The sequence below is a fragment of the Mustelus asterias genome, chromosome 16 (assembly GCF_964213995.1).
Source record: "Mustelus asterias chromosome 16, sMusAst1.hap1.1, whole genome shotgun sequence".
In the NCBI taxonomy this organism is placed as follows: domain Eukaryota; kingdom Metazoa; phylum Chordata; class Chondrichthyes; order Carcharhiniformes; family Triakidae; genus Mustelus; species Mustelus asterias.
The window spans coordinates 101,258,918-101,277,483 of NC_135816.1; the positions used below are offsets into that span (position 1 = coordinate 101,258,918).

An 18,566-nucleotide genomic window follows, 5' to 3' on the forward strand; every position below is an offset into this window, starting at 1 on the left:
TACCCCACCTCCTTTTCCTTCCTGTCTATCCTTCCGAAATGTCTGATACCCCTGGATATTCAGTTCCCAGTCCTGGTCACCCTGCAACCACGTTTCTGTAATGGCCACTAGATCATACCCATTTGTACTGATTTGTGCCATCAACTCATTCACTTTGTTTCGAATGCTACGTGCATTCAGGTAAAGTGTCTTTTTGCTAGCCTTTACATGACCTGATTTGTTAGTGCATTCTTTTGATTGCACGCTCTGTCCCTACCTGTCGCAAACTGGTTATCATTCCCCAGACCATCTCCTTGCACTGCGCTGATCACCTCCCTTCTTGTGTTTGTCACCTTTTTTACTCTGCCTGAGCCCTTGACTCCTTTAACTAGATGAATGTCCTCATCATTAACCCTCACTTGTACCCTCTCCTTTACCTTTGATTTTGTAATTCCCCATAACCCTGAACCCTCCCCCCAACTATTTAGTTTGAAGCCCTATTTACAGCCCTGGTTATACGATTCAGCAGGACTCTGGTCCCAGCACAATTCAGACGAAGACCATACATCTGAACAGGTCCCATCTTCCCCAATACTGGTGCCAATGTCCCATGAATTCAAACCCATTCCTCCCACACCAATCTTTGAGCCACACATTTACCTCCTTAATCTTATTGACCCTGCGCCAATTCACTTGTGGCTCAGGTAGTAATCCAGAGATTACCACCTTGTTGGTTCTGCTTTTTAATTTGGCTCCTAGCTTTTCATACTCCCTCTGCAGAACCTCTGTTCCTGTTCTGCCTATATCGTTGGCACCTATGTGGACCACTACAACTGGATTGTTACCCTCCCACTCCAAGTTTCTCTGCAGCCCAGATGAGATAACCAGGTCCCGAGCACCAGGCAGGCAACACAACCTTCGGTCTATTTGCAGCCATTTGCAATGGCTTCTCTTCCTGCACTGTTATCATTGGTCTCCCCAGTGATCTATCCTTGGCTCCCTCCTATTTCTCATCGACTTGCTACCCCTCAGAGACACCATCCGAAGTCACAGTGCTAGTTTATACCTCACTCACCTGATGAAGGAGCAGCGCTCTGAAAGCTCGTGATTCCAAATAAACCTGTTGGACTTTAACCTTGTGTCGTGGGGCTTCTGACTGTGCCCACCCCAGTGCAATGCTGGCATCTCCACATCAAGTTTATACCTGAACGCTGAGGATACCCAGATCTACCTCACCACCGCCACCCAACCCCTCCACTGTTAAATTGTCTGACTGCTTATCCAATACCCTGCACCGAATAAGCAGAAATTTTCTCCAATTAAATATTGATAAGGCTGAAGAAAGTGCTTTCAGTCTCTTCCCCAAATTCTGTTCACTAGCTACCACCTCCATCTCTCTCCATAGCAACCGTCTGACATTATGTCAGTCTGTTCATGACCTTAATCCCAAGATAAGGTTGCAACCTCACATTCAGGCAATCACTTAGACCACCTATTTCCATCTCCAAACTAACATCAGGAGAAATAGCAAAAGCACAAGTGGTAATTTACCAAAATTCATTGGACTCTGGGGTAGTTCCCGCAGATTGGAAAACAGCAAATGTGACGCCACTATTTGAAAAAGGAGGTAGACACCCGGGTAACTATAGGCCGGTTAACTACTCCTCAAGTGGACCATGAAGTTAAGTCCGAGAAGTATTGGCGCGCAAAGGTACGGCAACACTAGGAGCTTGAAACGCTCGTAAACTGTGCCTTGCACCGTTAAAGTTACCACGCAACTCCCAAGCACGGTGACAGACCGGGACCTCGATGCCATAGAAATTGTCTGTTTGACAGGTTGAATCCGGAGTCCACACCGCTTCACAGTGTCTGGGTGGATAAAGCTCTCAGTGCTCCCGCTGTCAAACAGACAATAAATCAAGTGGTCATTTACCTGGATGTTCATCATAGATTTGTCAAGTCTATGAGGCTTGGCCTGGTCCAGGATGATCGACGCCACCGTTGGTTCATGAGCGCCACTGCAGGCAGCTGAAATCGAGGAGGATGACCCCTGCTGGTCGTTCGCGGTCGGTGCCAACCAACTTGGCCGCTCCCATAGGTCGCACGTGGGTGATGGCGCCAAGCTCAGCGACCCCTGGTGGTCACACATCTCCGACTCCGTCGACCGTAATGGCGTCGTCCTGGCCTCGCACGTGGACGAAACCCTCGATGATTTCAACGACGAAGAACCGGGCTCTGAGGAATCGCAGGCCGCACTGCCGTTCCTAGATTTAGATCGGCACACTTTCGAATAGTGCCCCTTCTTACCACAGGCGGAGCACAACACAGCCTTAGCGGGACACCGTTGCCGAGTATGCTTCGCTCCCCCACAGAAGTAACACCGCGGGCCGCCCGGAGCTGCTGCCGTCGTCTGGCCCGAGTGTGAGCACGCCATTACGCAGCATTTCGAACCCGAGGGACGAGGAGGGATTGGCGACTGCTCCTGCCACGCTGTCTCCGCGTGGTCTTCAGGATACAATACTAGGCTTTTGGAGGCCGTCTCCAGCATCTCCGCTAGCTCTATTGCCTGGGTAAGGTCAAGGTTACCTTTCTCCAGTCGAATGTACGACGATCCAACTCCCGCCACAAACGCATCTCGGGCGAGGTCGTTCATACTCTGCTCAGCCGACACAGCTTTGCAGTTACAGCCCCTGGCTAGCTGTAGGAGCTCGTTCGCGTATTCCTCCATCGTTTCGCCAGACTGCCGTCGTCGAGTGGCTAAGAGGTAACGAGCGTGTATTTCGTTGGGCGGTTTGATATAACGCTTCTTCAGAAGCTCGAGGGCCTTTGTGTAATCGGTGGCCGCACGGATCGCGAGGTAGACAGTGTCGCTTACCCTCGCATGGAGGACCCGGAGTCTGTCATCATCTGTGGTGACCGCTGTGGAGGCTGCCAGGTAGTCTTCGAAACACTTCAGCCAGTGGTCGAAGGTGTTAGAGGCGCCCACCGCACGTGGATCTAGTGTAAGGCGTTCCGGCTTCAGTATCTGCTCCATACTCTTTTTTTTTTCTTCGACGAGAGTTTATTTACAGCAAATAAAATTGATGCGCGTTATCATACACGAGGCTTGATGCTCAGGAAATAAAGGCTTTTATTTGCTGTAATAAAGCAGCTAACAATTATATACACGATCCCAGACTGAGGGGTCCCAGCCAGAGCAGGGACCTTTATACCTCTCCCAGGAGGCGGAGCCCGACTGGGATGTACCACAACACTACAATACAAAGGTGTAACAACCCCACCCTAACCCCAACAGCAACAAGTAGCACAACCCATCCCTAACCCAACAGCAACATATGTACATACTTGTAGTACTGGCCAGACCCTGGCTCAGTACTATCCAGTGGGAACCAACGATGGTTCACCACAACTTAACTTCTGGAGGAGAGAAAATGCTTGAATCTATCATCAAGGAAGAAATAGCGAGACATCTGGATATAAATTGTCCCACTGGTAAGACACAACATTTGTTCATGAAGGGAAGGTCATGTTTGACTAATTTGGTGGAATTCTTTGAGAACATTACATGTGCAGTGGACAAGGGGGGACCTGTGGATGTGGTATATTTGGATTTCCAGAAGGTATTTGACAAAGTGCCTCACCAAAGACTGCTAGCTAAGATAAAGGTGCAGGGTGTAACGGGTAATGTTTTAGCATGGATAGAGGATTGGTTAACTAACAAAGAGCTAACAAACTAAGCAAAGAGTGGGGGTAAATGGGTGTTTTTCTGGTTGGTGATCAGTGATTAGTGGTGTGCCTCAAGGATCAGTGTTGGGACTGCAATTGTTTATGATTTTCATAGATGATTTGGAGTTGGGGACCAAGTATAGTGTGTCAAAATTTGCGGAAGACACTAAGATGAGTGGCAGAGCAAAGTGTGCAGAGGATGCTGAAAGTCTGCAAAGGGATATACATAGTCTAAGTGAATGGGCGAGGGTCTGGCAGATGGAGTACAATATTGGTAAACGTGAGGTCATCCATTTTGGTTGGAATAACAGCAAAATGGACTATTATTTAAATGGTAAAAAATTGCAGCATGCTGCTGTGCAGAGGGATCTGGGTGTCCTTGTGCAGGAATCTCAAGGAGTTGGTTTGCAGGTGCAGCAGGTAATTAAGAAGGCAAATGGAATTTTGTCCTTCATTGCGAGAGGGATGGAGTTTAAAAACAGCGAGGTTATGTTGCAGCTGTATAAGGTGCTGGTGAGCCCAGACCTAGAGTACTGTGTACAGTTTTGGCCTCCTCACTTGAGAAAAGATATATTGGCACTGGAGAGGGTGCAGAGGAATTTCACGAGGTTGATTCCAGAATTGAGAGGGTTGGCTTATGAGGAGAGACTGAGAAGACTGGGGCTATATTCATTGGAATTCAGAAGAATGAGGAGAGATCTGATAGAAACATATAAGATTATGAAGGGAATAGATAAGATAGAAGCAGGGAAGTTGTTTCCACTGGCAGTGAAACTAAAACCAGGGAGCATGGCCTCAAAATAAGGGGAAGCAGATTTAGGACTGAGTTGAGGGGGTACTTCTTCACCCAAAGGGTTGTGAATCTGTGGAATTCCCTGCCCAGTGAAGCAGTTGAGGCCACTTCATTGAATGTTTTTAAGGCAAGGATAGATAAATTTTTGAACAGTAAAGGAATGAAGAGTTATGGTGAGCGGGCGGGTAAGTGGAGCTGAGTCCACGAAAAGATCATCCATGATCTTATTGAATGGCGGAGCAGGCTCAAGGGGCCAGATGGCCTACTCCTCCTCCTAGTTCTTACGTTCTTATTTAACATTGTCCCCTCTCAGCTGACCTGCTGCTGGAACCCTCATCCATGTCAGAGGGACTCGGAGGGCAAATAGTTCAAAGCCTGGGCATCGCCAGAATTGGTGGACCAGCTGTGGAATATTCACACACACCATCCCAGCAACAGCCACAGACAGTGTGAGAGACCCAGGTTAATTGTCCCCCACCTCATCCCTTACACCCTCCATTTAGCCCCAATCCCAAAATGGAAAGAGTCAACAGCAACAAGTAAAAGCTTCAGAATGGTTTTATTGAATCACGTGCGATGCAATTGCAGTTGAATCGTTCAATCGCTGTTTCAGGGTTTTTCAGGAGAGTTTACAGTGGCAGATGTTCTGTTCAGAACTCCACACGTCCTTCAACGAGTTCTCTTGCTTTGGGGACTGACACAACTTGACGCACAGCAAAGTTCAATGAGCTAATTGTTAAGTTTTTGTTTGGTGGAGGTATTTTATTTGAAAGAGCTACAGGGTTTTTGACTTTGAATCATTCATTGTGGGGGTGTATTTACATCACTGGCTAGAATTTATTGCAGATTCCTAATTGCCGTTGAGAAGGTGGTGGTGAGTTGCCTTCTTCAATCATTATCTACGTGATGGAGGTACAGGCACAGTGCTGTTAGGGAGGGAGTTCCAGGATTTTGACCCAGCCACAGTGAAGGAACGGCAATTTATTTCTAAGTCAGAGTGGTGAGTGAGTTGGAGGGGAACTTGCAGGTGATGGTGTTCCCATGTGTCTGGTGCCCTTGTCCTGAGTGAAGTTTACGGACTGGAAGGTGTTGAGGGATCTTTGGTATTTGCTGCAGTGCATCTTGTAAATGGGGCACACAGCTGCTAATGTACGTCAGTGGTGGAGGGAGTGGATGTTTAAGCAGGTGGGTAAGCACCTTTGCTATGTTCTCAAGGAGATGGAATTGCCTATCAGGTTCAAGGCGGTGGTGGGACAAGGGTCTGAAGGGTGAGCTGCTATGAGAACGGTGACCGGGAGCAGAAATGCAGAACTTATTCTGAAAGAGCATTTTCGCATCAGCAGAGAGAGGAGCAGGTGGTACCCTGGGTATGTGGGCTTTCCGAGAAATATGAAATCTCATCGAATAGTTTCTTGTCAGATTCAATTTTGTGCAATGAAGGCTGTTCACCAGTGTGGGGCAGAGGCTCGAGCACACGAATATGTATGTAGTCATCACCATCACCAACAACAACCTTAAAAAAATGGGAGACAATCAGTTTTAGAACATAGAACAGTACAGCACAGAACAGGCCCTTTGGCCCACGATGTTGTGCCGAGCTTTATCTGAAACCAAGATCAAGCTATCCCACTCCCTATCATCCTGGTGTGCTCTATGTGCCTATCCAATAACCACTTAAATGTTCCTAAAGTGTCTGACTCCACTATCACTGCAGGCAGTCCATTCCACACCCCAACCACTCTCTGCATAAAGAACCTACCTCTGATATCCTTCCTATATCTCCCACCATGAACCCTATAGTTATGCCCCCTTGTGATAGCTCCATCCAACCGAGGAAATAGTCTTTGAACGTTCACTCTATCTATCCCTTTCATCATTTTATAAACCTCTATTAAGTCTCCCCTCAGCCTCCTCCGCTCCAGAGAGAACAGCCCTAGCTCCCTCAACCTTTCCTCATAAGACCTACCCTCCAAACCAGGAAGCATCCTGGTAAATCTCCTCTGCACTCTTTCCAGCGCTTCCACATCCTTCTTATAGTGAGGTGACCAGAACTGCACACAATATTCAGAATGTGGTCTCACCAAGGTCCTGTACAGTTGCAGCATAACCCCATGGCTCTTAAACTCCAACCCCCTGTTCATAAAAGCTAACACACTATAGGCCTTCTTCACAGCTCTATCCACTTGAGTGGCAACCTTTAGAGATCTGTGGATATGGACTCCAAGATCTCTCTGTTCCTCCACAGTCTTCAGAACCCTACCTTTGACCCTGTAATCCACATTTAAATTAGTCCTACCAAAATGAATCACCTCACATTTATCAGGGTTAAACTCCATTTGCCATTTTTCAGCCCAGCTTTGCATCCTATCTATGTCTCTTTGCAGCCTACAATAGCCCTCCACCTCATCCACTACTCCACCAATCTTGGTGTCATCAGCAAATTTACTGATCCACCCTTCAGCTCCCTCCTCTAAGTCATTAATAAAAATCACAAAGAGCAGAGGACCAAGCACTGATCCCTGTGGCACTCCGCTAGCAACCTGCCTCCAGTCCGAAAATTTTCCATCCACCACCACCCTCTGTCTTCGATGAGATAGTTTTCATAAGAAATTTCTCAGTGCTATCCCTTCAACAGAGCAGCACTCCCTCAGTGCTACCCCTCTGACAGAGCAGCACTCCCTCAGTGCTACCCCTCTGACAGAGCAGCACTCCCTCAGTGCTACCCCTCTGACAGAGCAGGACTCCCTAATGTTACCCCTTCGACAGAGCAGCCCTCCCTCAGTGCTACCCCTTCGACAGAGCAGCACTCCCTCTGAGCTGTCCCTTCAAAAGAGCAGCCATCCCTCTGTGCTACCTATCTCTGCAACCTTCTCCAACCCCTACAAAACCCCAGTCTGTTCTCCTCCAGTCCCTCCAACTATCCCTATCTAACCTCCAAATCCTACAAACCCCCTCTCTGTAAACTCCCTCAGTCCGTCCAACCCTCCTTATCTCTGTCACCTCCTCCAGTTCCTGCAACTCTCCCTATCTCTGTAACCTCTCCAGCCCCTGCAACCCTATCTCTGTTACTCCTCCAGTCCCCACAATCCTCTTTTTCTCTGTAACCTCTTCCAGCCTCTCCAGCACTCGCTATCTCTGTAACCTCTTCCAGCCTCTACAACGCTCCCTATCTTTGTAACATCCTCAAATTCCCACAAACCTCACTTGTCTTGATCTCCCACAAACCTGCCTTCTTGCTAATCCCCGATTTCCAATGGTGTCTGCCATGCCTTCTGCAGCCTGTACTCTAAACTCTAGAAAACCCTCCATAAACCTGGAGAACATGGCTTAAGATTTTACTGAACCTTCTGCTTTTAAACAAGCTATCCCAAATGTGTCCGATATTCCTTTCGGTCATTCTCAAATTTTCTGTCTGAGTAACATGCCGAGTATCCTGCGTGATTTTCCTTTCTTCAAACTGCAGTATAAATGCATGTTATATCTGTTGACGTACCTTCACAAAGTAATTTTGGCCAGCGACCAACTGTGAGCGATATGAGATTACATGAAAAACAGAAAATGATCTATTCAACATCTCTTCAACCATAGGCTTGAGCTGGAAACTGATACAATATAAAAATACAAGGGTGAGGAATGACAGGGAGTGCCGCACCATGGGATGGTCAGTGCTGAGGGAGCGCCGCACTGTCAGAGGGTCAGTACTGAGGGAGTGCCGCACTGTCAGAGGATCAGTACAGAGGGAATGCCGCACTGTCAGAGGGTCAGTACGGAGGGAGCGCCGCACTGTCAGAGGGTCAGTACTGAGGGAGTGCTGCACTGTCAGAGGCTCAGTACTGAGGGAGTGCTGCACTGTCAGAGGCTCAGTACTGAGGGAGCGCCGCACTGTCAGAGGGTCAGTACAGAGGGAGTGCCGCACTGTCAGAGGGTCAGTACGGAGGGAGCGCCGCACTGTCAGAGGGTCAGTACTGAGGGAGTGCTGCACTGTCAGAGGGTCAGTACTGAGGGAGCGCCGCACTGTCAGAGGGTCAGTACTGAGGGAGTGCCACACTGTCAGAGGGTCAGTACTGAGGGAGTGCCGCACTGTCAGAGGGTCAGTACTGAGGGAGTGCCGCACTGTCAGAGGGTCAGTACTGAGGGAGTGTCGCACTGTCAGAGGGTCAGGACTGAGCGAGTGCTGCACTGTCAGAGGCTCAGTACTGAGGGAGTGCTGCATTGTCAGAGGCTCAGTACTGAGGGAGTGCCGCACTGTCAGAGGGACAGTGCTGTGTGCGCGCGTTCGTTCGTTCGTTGAGGTAATAAAGGGGATATTGAAAGTTAAACACTTACTGATCTGACAATGGCCTGAATTTCACAACTGACTGCCGAAAGCTTGACCAAACCACCCACTACTTCCTGTGTTGCCATTGTTACTGTCTCTGGTTCCCCCTCTTTCTGGCTCTCTCGTTCCCTCTGCAGAGTGTTCTGCATTTTTAGAGTTTGCTCCCTCTTTGCTCCACCCCTCAGTGATGTTTCTATTCGTGAAGGAAATCTCTCTTTTGGTCTGGCTCCACCCTCAGTCTCTCGGTCTTTGTTCAATGCTGAGCTGGGATGGTTGGGTGGTGCTAATTCATGTTTGCTGCTGCCTCACTCCCTGCTTTACTCACTCGAAATCCTGCATCGCTCACTCTCTCCTCCTCACTCGTCCACTCTCCCCTTCTCCCCATTTCTGATCCTCCCTCACTTTTTCCCTTTTCCCCCTTCCTTTCTTCTGCACTCTTCCTCTCTTCCCGCTTGATCCCTCTTTACTACGCCCCTCTCTCTCTCCCTCCTTTCGGTCCCCTTGCCCCTCCTCTACCACTCTCTTCCTCCTTCCTCTCTCTTCCTCCTCTCCCTCTATCTTGGCACCACACTCTCCCCTCCTCTACCTCTCTCTTCCTCCTCCCTCTCTCTTCCTCCTCTCCCTCTATCTTGGCACCACACTCTCCCCTCCTCGACTGTCTCAACTCCCTCTTTCCCCCTCCTGTCCCTTAGACCCCTCTCACCTCCATTCCCTTTCTCTTGGCACCCCCCTCTTCCCTCCTTCGTCTCGCTTGGCACCCTCTCTTCACCTCTTCTCCCTCTCTCAGCCCCCCCATCCCCCTCCTCTTGGTCCCCTCCCCCACCCACCTCGTCTACTGCGCTTTCTCTCCCCCTCTCTCTTGGCACCTCCTCTTTCCTTCCTCTTACTCTGACAGACCCTCTCTCCCACTCCTCTCCGTCTATTGCCTCCCTCTCCGTCCTGCTGTCTCCTGCCCCTCTCTCCCACTCCTCTTCTCCCCCTCTCTCTTCCCCTGTCTCTCCCACCTTCTTCACCGTGCTCTCTCTCTTTTTCTCTCCCTCTCTCCACTCCCCATCCTCCTCCGTTTTCTTATAATCGAAATGGGAGGAGCGAACTACTCCATGGGTCACAACATATATTTGAAATACTTTTCCAGCTTGTTATACAGCCAAATAAATACTTTACCTTGTCATCTCTGAATACTCAATGCCCAGGTTTCAAAATTCACAATTTGTTATAAAACCATTCTTGTCAAGTCGAAAGGCAAAATTTATTAACATACAGTGTGAAATATGAAAGTATAATCTTTGAAAATGCCCCAACTCACTCTCAAACACACACACACACACACATATATACACACACGCACAGATTATCTCACACACACATCCACATATACACATATACAAATCTACTCACATAGTCTCACACACACACACACAGATTCTCTCACACACATTCACACACACATTCAGGAAAAACACATTCACACATACAGATTCTCAGACACACACAATCACATGCACACTCAAACCTACACACACACACACATTAACACAAAAACGTACATTCACACACATTCAGGAAAAACACATTCACACATGTGCGCACACATACAGATTCTCATACACACACATTCACATATGCACACACACAAACCTCACAAAGCCACACACATACACATGTATATTAACACAAAATCACACATTCTTGGAGGGCCGAAGGGCCTGTTCCTGTGCTGTAATTTTCTAATTCAGGGAAAACACATTCACACACACACAGATTCTTGCACACACACAATCACACATGCACACACAAACCTACTACACAGTCACACACACACACACACACACACACACATATATTAACACAAAAACACACTTCACACATACATTCAGGAAAAACGCATTCACACACACACACACAAAACAATAGAATCCCTCAAGTGCAGAAAGAGGCCATCCGGCCTATCAAGTCTGCACCGCCTCTCTGAAAGAGAATCAGACATTCAGACAAACACATACAGTTTATTTATTATTTATTAGTGTCACAAGTAGGCTTACATTAACACTGCAATGAAGTTACTCTGAAAATTCTCCTCGCTGCCACATTCCAGCGCCTGTTCGGGTAAACATAGAAACAGAGAAAACTACAGCACAAAACAGGCCCTTCGGCCCCACAAGTTGTGCCGAACATATCCCTACCTTTTAGGTCTATCTCTAACCCTCCATCCTATTAAGTCCCATGTACTCATCCAGGAGTCTCTTAAAAGACCCTATTGAGTTTGCCTCCACCACCACTGATGGCAGCCAATTCCACTCGCCCACCACCCTCTGTGTGAAAAACTTCCCTCTAACATCTCCCCTGTACCTACACCCCAGCACCTTAAAGCTGTGTCCTCTTGTAGCTGCCATTTCCACCCTGGGAAAAAGCCTCTGAGAGTCCACCCGATCTATGCTTCTCAACATCTTGTATACCTCTATTAGGTCTCCTCTCATCCTACGTCTCTCCAAGGAGAAAAGACCGAGCTCCCTCAGCCTATCCTCATAAGGCATGCCACTCAATCCAGGCAACATCCTTGTCAATCTCCTCTGCACCCTTTCAATCTTTTCCACATCCTTCCTGCAATGAGGTGACCAGAACTGAGCACAGTACTCCAAGTGGGGTCTGACAAGGGTCTTATATAGCGGCATCATTACCCCCGGACTCCGAAACTCAATCCCTCGATTGATAAAGGCCAGCACACCATACGCCTTCTTAACCACCTCCTCCACCTGCGGGGCCGATTTTAGAGTCCTATGGACCCGGACCCCAAGGTCCTTCTGATCCTCTACAGTACTGAGTCTTTCCCTTTATATAGTACTCCTTCATCCCATTTGACCTGCCAAAATGGACCACGACACATTTATCTGGGTTGAAGTCCATCTGCCACTTCTCCGCCCACTGAGGAAGAACCTGGCATAGCCAATGTACCTAACCGGCATGTCTTTCGGATTGTGGGACGAAACCAGAGAAAACCCACGCAGACACGGGAAGAACATGCAAACTTCGCACAGTGACCCAAACCAGGAATTGAACCTGGGTCCCTGGTGCTATGAGGCAGCAGTGCTAACACTGTACTCCTGTACCGCCCACACACACACACATTCATGCATTCAAGCGCACGCACGCACATGCACGCACGCACACGCGCACACATACTCACACGCATTCAGGCAAGCACACACATGCAGATATGCGCACGCGTATCCTTGAAGGTGACATCACAGGTGGAGAAGGTAGTGAAGAAGGCATATGGCATGCTTGCTTTTATAGGACGGGGCATAGAGTATAAAAGTTGGGGTCTGATGTTGCAGTTGTATAGAACGTTGGTTCGGCCGCATTTGGAATACTGTGCCCAGTTCTGGTCGCCACACTACCAGAAGGACGTGGAGGCTTTAGAGAGAGTGCAGAGGAGGTTTACCAGGATGTTGCCTGGTATGGAAGAGCTTAGTTATGAGGAGAGATTGGGTAAACTGGGGTTGTTCTCACTGGAAAGACGGAGGATGAGGGGTGACCTAATAGAGGTGTATAAAATTATGAAAGGCATAGATAGGATGAACGGTGGGAAGCTTTTTCTCAGGTCGGTGGTGACGTTCACGAGGGGTCATAGGTTCAAGGTGAGCGGGGGGAGATTTAACACGGATATCAGAAGGACGTATTTTACGCAGAGGGTGGTGGGGGCCTGGAATGCGCTGCCGGGCAAGGTGGTAGAGGCGGACACACTGGGAACGTTTAAGACTTATCTAGATAGCCATATGAACGGAGTGGGAATGGAGGGATACAAAAGAATGGTCTCGTTTGGACCAGGGAGTGGCGTGGGCTTGGAGGGCCGAAGGGCCTGTTCCTGTGCTGTATTGTTCTTTGTTCTTTATTCACACACACAAACTCGCACATATAGTCTCTCACACACACACACATTCACACAAATATATTCACACTCACAAACACATTCAGGCCAACACACACAGAATCACACATTTACACACACACGCTCACATACACATACACTGACCTACTCAAATCCATAGGAACACAGGAATTAGGAGCCGAAGTACGCATTTCAGCCCTTTGAGCCTGCGTCGCCATTCAATCAGATCATGGCTGACCTCTCCCTGGTCTCAAATCCATCTCCCCACCTGTTCCCCTTATCCCATTTTTTATTAGAAAAAATCTCCTCCTTGAAACCGTTCAACGATTCAGACTCCCCGCTGCGGGGCAATGAGTTCCAGTGAGAAGTAGCTCCTCGTCATCTCAGGTTTAACTCTGCCGCCTCTCAATCTATACCTGTGACCTCTTGTTCTAGATTGTCCCATAAGAGGAAACATTTGGTCTACATTTACTTTATCAGTCCCTGCTTTCGAAAAGTTTGTGGTATCATAACCGTGTGCCATGACAACCTTCACCTTCCCTCCCTCTCCCCTCCTTTCCCCTCTCCCTTACTTACTCTCCCTACCCCTCTCTCCAACTCCTCACCTCTCTATCTTCTTTCCCTGTCTCTTACTCTCTCTACACTCTCAATGTCTTTTCTCTCCTCCTCAATTTATTTCACCCCATCACTGTAGACCCTCCCTCTCACTCTGTGGGCGCAATCTTACCTGCCGTTCATGCCACGCTCCCGGTGCAGCGAAGCCGGAGAATTTGGCGCCCGGTAAAATCTCTGTTCACTGCAGTGGGATGGGAAAATCCCACCCGCGCGAACGTCTGTAACATTCTGGCGTCTGACTTGCCTCTCCACTTCCCCTCTCTTTCACTCCCTTCTCTCTCTTTCTTGATCTCTGTCCCTTTTGTATTACTCTCCCTATTTCACTATCCCTCTTGCTCTCTCTCACTCTCTCTCTTGAGCCTTTCTTCCCTTCACTCTCTTTCCCTCTATCTTTTTTTCTCTCTGTCACTCACTGTCTTTCTGCCTGGTTTTCTTCTCCATCTCTCTCTCTCTCTGAGGGGCTGTATCAGTGTGAGGGGCTGTATCAGTGTGAGGGGCTGTATCAGTGCGATGGGCTGTACCGGAGTGAGGGGCAGTATCGGAGCGAGGGGCAGTATCGGAGCGAGTTTGCTGCATCGGAGTGCGGGGCTGCATCGGAGTGTGAGGGCTGTTTCCGAGTGAGGGATGTATTACAGTGATGGACTGTATTACTGTGAGGGGCTGCTTTCAAATCTGGGACTGTCTTAGAATGAGGGGCTGCAGGAGTGCGGGGGGCTGCGGGAGTGCGGGGGGCTGCGGGAGTGCGGGGGGGCTGCGGGAGTGCGGGGGGGCTGCGGGAGTGCGGGGGGGCTGCGGGAGTGCGGGGGGGCTGCGGGAGTGCGGGGGGGCTGCGGGAGTGCGGGGGGGCTGCGGGAGTGCGGGGGGCTGCGGGAGTGCGGGGGGGCTGCGGGAGTGCGGGGGGGCTGCGGGAGTGCGGGGGGGCTGCGGGAGTGCGGGGGGGCTGCGGGAGTGCGGGGGGCTGCGGGAGTGCGGGGGGCTGCAGGAGTGCAGGGGGCTGCAGGGGTGCGGGGGGCTGCGGGAGTGCGGGGGGGCTGCGGGAGTGCGGGGGGAGTGCGGGGGGGCTGCGGGAGTGCGGGGGGGCTGCGGGAGTGCGGGGGGGCTGCGGGAGTGCCGGGGGGGTTGCAGGGGGGCTGCAGGAGTGCAGGGGGGCTGCAGGAGTGCAGGGGGGCTGCAGGAGTGCGGGGGGCTGCAGGAGTGCGGGGGGCTGCAGGAGTGCGGGGGGCTGCTGGAGTGCGGGGGGCTGCTGGAGTGCGGGGGGCTGCAGGAGTGCGGGGGTGGCTGCAGGAGGGAGGGGGGGCTGCAGGAGTGCGGGGGGGCTGCAGGAGTGCGGGGGGCTGCAGGAGTGCGGGGGGCTGCAGGAGTGCGGGGGGCTGCAGGAGTGCGGGGGGCTGCAGGAGTGCGGGGGGCTGCTGGAGTGCGGGGGGCTGCTGGAGTGCGGGGGGCTGCAGGAGTGCGGGGGTGGCTGCAGGAGGGAGGGGGGGCTGCAGGAGGGAGGGGGGGCTGCAGGAGTGCAGGGGGCTGCATCAGCGTTAGGAGTTGTATCAATCTGACTGACTTTAAAAGTGTGACTGACTGTATAAGTGTGACTGACTGACTGTATAAGTGTGACTGACTGTATAAGTGTGATTGACTGTATCAGCGTGAGGGCCCGTATCAGCGCGAGGGCCCGTATCAGCACGAGGGCCTGTATCAGCGCGAAGGCCTCTATCTGAGAGAGGGTTGGCAATGTATCATGGTTCTGCTCTGAAAATCCAAGCGATTTTAATCAGCTGGAAATGTAGCATTTGACTGGCTTAATATGATTTTAACACCATTGCCTGCATTTGCATTCATCCTGTTGCTTAATGCTCTGGCAGTCAGACACATTTTAGTGGCCAGTCGGGCCCGGACAGGACTGAGGGGGTCAGAGTAAGGGAGAGACTCGCAGTGATCCAGAGATGGAGAGCAGAAGGAAGTCTGTGATTTTACTCTTCACCATTTCCGGCAGCTTCATAATGTTGTGGTTTCCTTATGTTTTATATTTCTGTGATGTTACACATCACCTCGATGGTGATTCTCCTTATCTATTTGAACAAGTTGCATACATGCTACAGAACAATAATTGCTGCACAAACACTTTTATTTATGGAGTGACACAGTCTAAGTTCAGAGAGCAGATCAAGAATGCTCTGAAGTATCCAGTTATATCAATTATTCTGTTATTTAATGGAAGAAACAATTAGGAGAAGACCAGAAGTGGCTATCAGTGTTTCTGATGCATAAATGTTGTATTTAACTCAAGACTCCCAGCACCTGAATGGCACTAGCATTCTGAGGTGGTCAGTGAATCTGCCCAGCAGGGAGGTTGGGTTCCAGTGGTGGTGTCGCTGAGGAGAGTTTGGGCACAGGGCAGCAATTATGTTTAGGAATGGGCACTATAACTGATTGCCAGTTCAAATATAATCCTTTCAGGGCAGAACCAGTATTTTCTTGCATTCTGTCTGGAGCACGGATATTTCAGTGAATAAATTCAGTTTGCAACTCCCAGACTAAGAACCTCTTCAAGTGGTACAGAGAGAGACAGAGCTGGATTGCAGTTTAGAGCAGTTATTTTCAAACCGGCTTCTGTGGCACCAGAGCGCCATGAGAATGTTTAATGTGTTCCTCCACAGTGTAAGTTTGCACTTATTAAATCTGATTACAAAGAGGCCCAGAACAGAGAATGGGCACCAAACATTGGGTGGCACAGTGGTTCGCACTGCTGCCTCACAGCACCAGGGACCCAGGTTCGATTCTAGCCTTGGGTGACTGTCTGTGTGGAGTTTGCATGTCCTCTCTGTGTCTGCATGGGTTTCCTCCAGGTGTTCCTGTCTCCTAATACATTTGGGTCATGGTAAATAAGCGGGTACAGAGATAGGGCCAGGGATGTGGGCTAGGATAAGATGCTCTTTCAGAGAGTTTGTACAGCTTGATGGGCCGAATGGCCACCTTCTGCACTGTGGGGATTCTATGATTCCATGACCTGCAGCCATGCTGGTGTCTTAAACCATGTGTATATTTCTACTGGCACAAGAAGTATCTCATTCATGATGGACTTTCCCTTCCCATTGAAGAGATGGTGGACACATTGTGAACCCCATTCAAGATGGCACCGGAGCAACGTGACTTCTTGCAAGCTGTGCCTAGCATACCTTCTAATTCTATCTTTTACTCTTGTTCTACGCTTCTAAATCTTTATTCTAACTCTTTTAAACTCTCTCACAATGCTCTAATTCACTTTCTCTACACCATAGTTATGACTGCAACACTTCGTTCTGTACTCGTCTGTATAACGCGCAAGAAAGAATACTTTTTCACTGTATACTAATACATGTGACAACAATAAATCAAATCAAATTATATCTTCCCCACAGCCATTCCACTGTCCAGTGAGCAGTAATTCGCTGCAGGCAGAACTTCTGCCCCTCACTGCATTAGAGCTCTGCTGGCGCTGACTGGTGGAAAGTTCTCGAGTCCCTGAAGTCACAATAGCCAATAGGGACAGAAGAGGCAGCAGAACATACCAGAACCCTGGGCCATGTGGCAAGGTAGGGTTTAGGTGCGTCAGGGTGGGGAGGGCAAAGAGGACCTCGGGGAAGGGGTTAGGTGGCCGATTGAAGCTTTGGGGAGAGAGATCGGGGGTGGGTAGGGAGGTCCGGCAGCTACGGAACATTATTGGAGTGTGACCAAATTGGGGAATCTGAAGGATTCATATCTTCCCCACTCCACCCCCTGCCCCCCAACCCCACCTCTCCTTCTTGCCTGAGATCTAAGCCTGTTCATTTTTAGGCCAGGTAAATCCTCCCATCAGTCCAAACATTGAGGGTTGGGTGTAAAAATGCCCGAAATCGGCAGGTAATTGACCACTGAAAGATCACAATTTGGAGAAAGGGTAAGGAGCAAAATTGATGTGAGGTAGGGGTGGGCGAGAAGCCAGAGGGAATCCATTCCTTCAATTTCATTCTCAGTCTCTCTCCTTAAACACCCTTACTGGGGAAATGTGAAATTCAGGCCACTGTCTCACAGACAACGACACACAGACTGTAGACTCAGGAAACAAGGGATCACAACATCAGTGACAATCCATGGCTGACATGAGCAAACAGCCAGTGAGAAACTCGGTCGGTATGCACATTTTCTGCCCAGTGCACTGTTTGGCTTTCAATCTGAGTTTTTTTTTCTGGGGCATCGAGTGCAGGATCAATACTTGAAGAGGCGGTGATATTCCCAACAAGACCTGGAGTGAAAGGTTTGAAATTGATTGTGGTTATTTATCCAACTTTTAAACAGAGGTGGGATTCATTCCCCACCTTTAAAATATGGGGAGTCCTTTCAGGAGGATGTAACAAGCAGGATGAATAAAGGGGAACCAGTAGATGTGGTGTATTTGGATTTCCAGAAGGCGTTACATAAAGTGCCACTTGAAATTTTACTGCAGCAGATGAAAGCTTACAGTGCTATAATAGCCAAGATAAAATACTGGCCGAACACCAGAAAACAGGTGGCCAAATCTACCTTGGAGTGGTAATCACTGTCAGTTTGCCGTTCAACTCCTTTTCACGTACCCGAGACTGAGCTGGACATTTCTTGTAACAAAGGCCAAGTGAGAGCTGTGCAGACCATCAGCCTCAGGGGTCCCTTCAGTGCAGTGCAGGATCTCTGGGGGACGTGAAGATATGTCCCCCTTTTTTAAGGCACTGACCAGGAAGTTGAAAGGCCTCCATCAGGAGATAAGGTGAGTGTGTAAGGTCAGTGAGTGGGATAGGTCAGGGGAGTCATTTCTCTGGATGGAGGGTCTGGAGGTTGTGCCGGTCGGAGGTGGTTGGGGAGTAATTGGGGAGTGGGGGTGGTTGAGTGTTCAGAGTGGGGGTGGAGAGTTACTGGAGTGATTGGGGTAGTTAAGTGGAGTTGTCCGGTGGTCGTGGTGGGGGGTTGTGGATTAGTGGGGGTGGTTGGCGGAACTGTGACAGTCAGATGGGGTAATTGGGTGACACAGGGGATGGGGCAGGTGTTGGAGTTGTGAGAGAATTAGTGGGATGGTCAGGGAGTGGGTGGGTAGTGGGGTAATCAGGTACAGTGGTAGGTGGTCAGGGAGATGGGGGAGTGGGAGATAGTTTAATGGTCGCAGGGTGGGTGGTAGTCAGAGGTTGGGGATGTGGTGGGCAGTCGGGGACAGGGCTTGATGGGGTGGTTGGGGGGTCGTTGGTATGGTCGGGGTTTTGAGGGGT

General features: G+C 49.8%; 1 protein-coding gene across 1 annotated transcript; it reads right to left on the bottom strand.

Moving 5' to 3' along the window:
- Window positions 1-5,834: 5,834 nt before the first annotated feature.
- LOC144505585 (cystatin-B-like) lies at window positions 5,835-8,943 on the bottom strand. The gene is made up of 3 exons (XM_078231705.1): window positions 8,825-8,943; window positions 7,992-8,093; window positions 5,835-6,011 (listed from the first exon to the last, which is right to left on the bottom strand). The coding sequence occupies exons 1-3, from the start codon at window positions 8,900-8,902 to the stop codon at window positions 5,835-5,837; spliced, it is 357 nt and encodes a 118-aa protein (XP_078087831.1). The 5' UTR covers window positions 8,903-8,943.
- Window positions 8,944-18,566: the final 9,623 nt, after the last annotated feature.

Coding starts and splice junctions, on each gene's coding strand:
- LOC144505585 (XM_078231705.1), bottom strand. CDS start 8,902: ATGGCAACACAGGAAGTAGTGGGTGGTTTGGTCAAGCTTTCGGCAGTC. Junction 8,094..8,824: donor TTCAGGCCATTGTCAGATCA/GTAAGTGTTTAA, acceptor ATCAGTTTCCAG/CTCAAGCCTATGGTTGAAGA. Junction 6,012..7,991: donor GCCAAAATTACTTTGTGAAG/GTACGTCAACAG, acceptor CATTTTTTTAAG/GTTGTTGTTGGTGATGGTGA.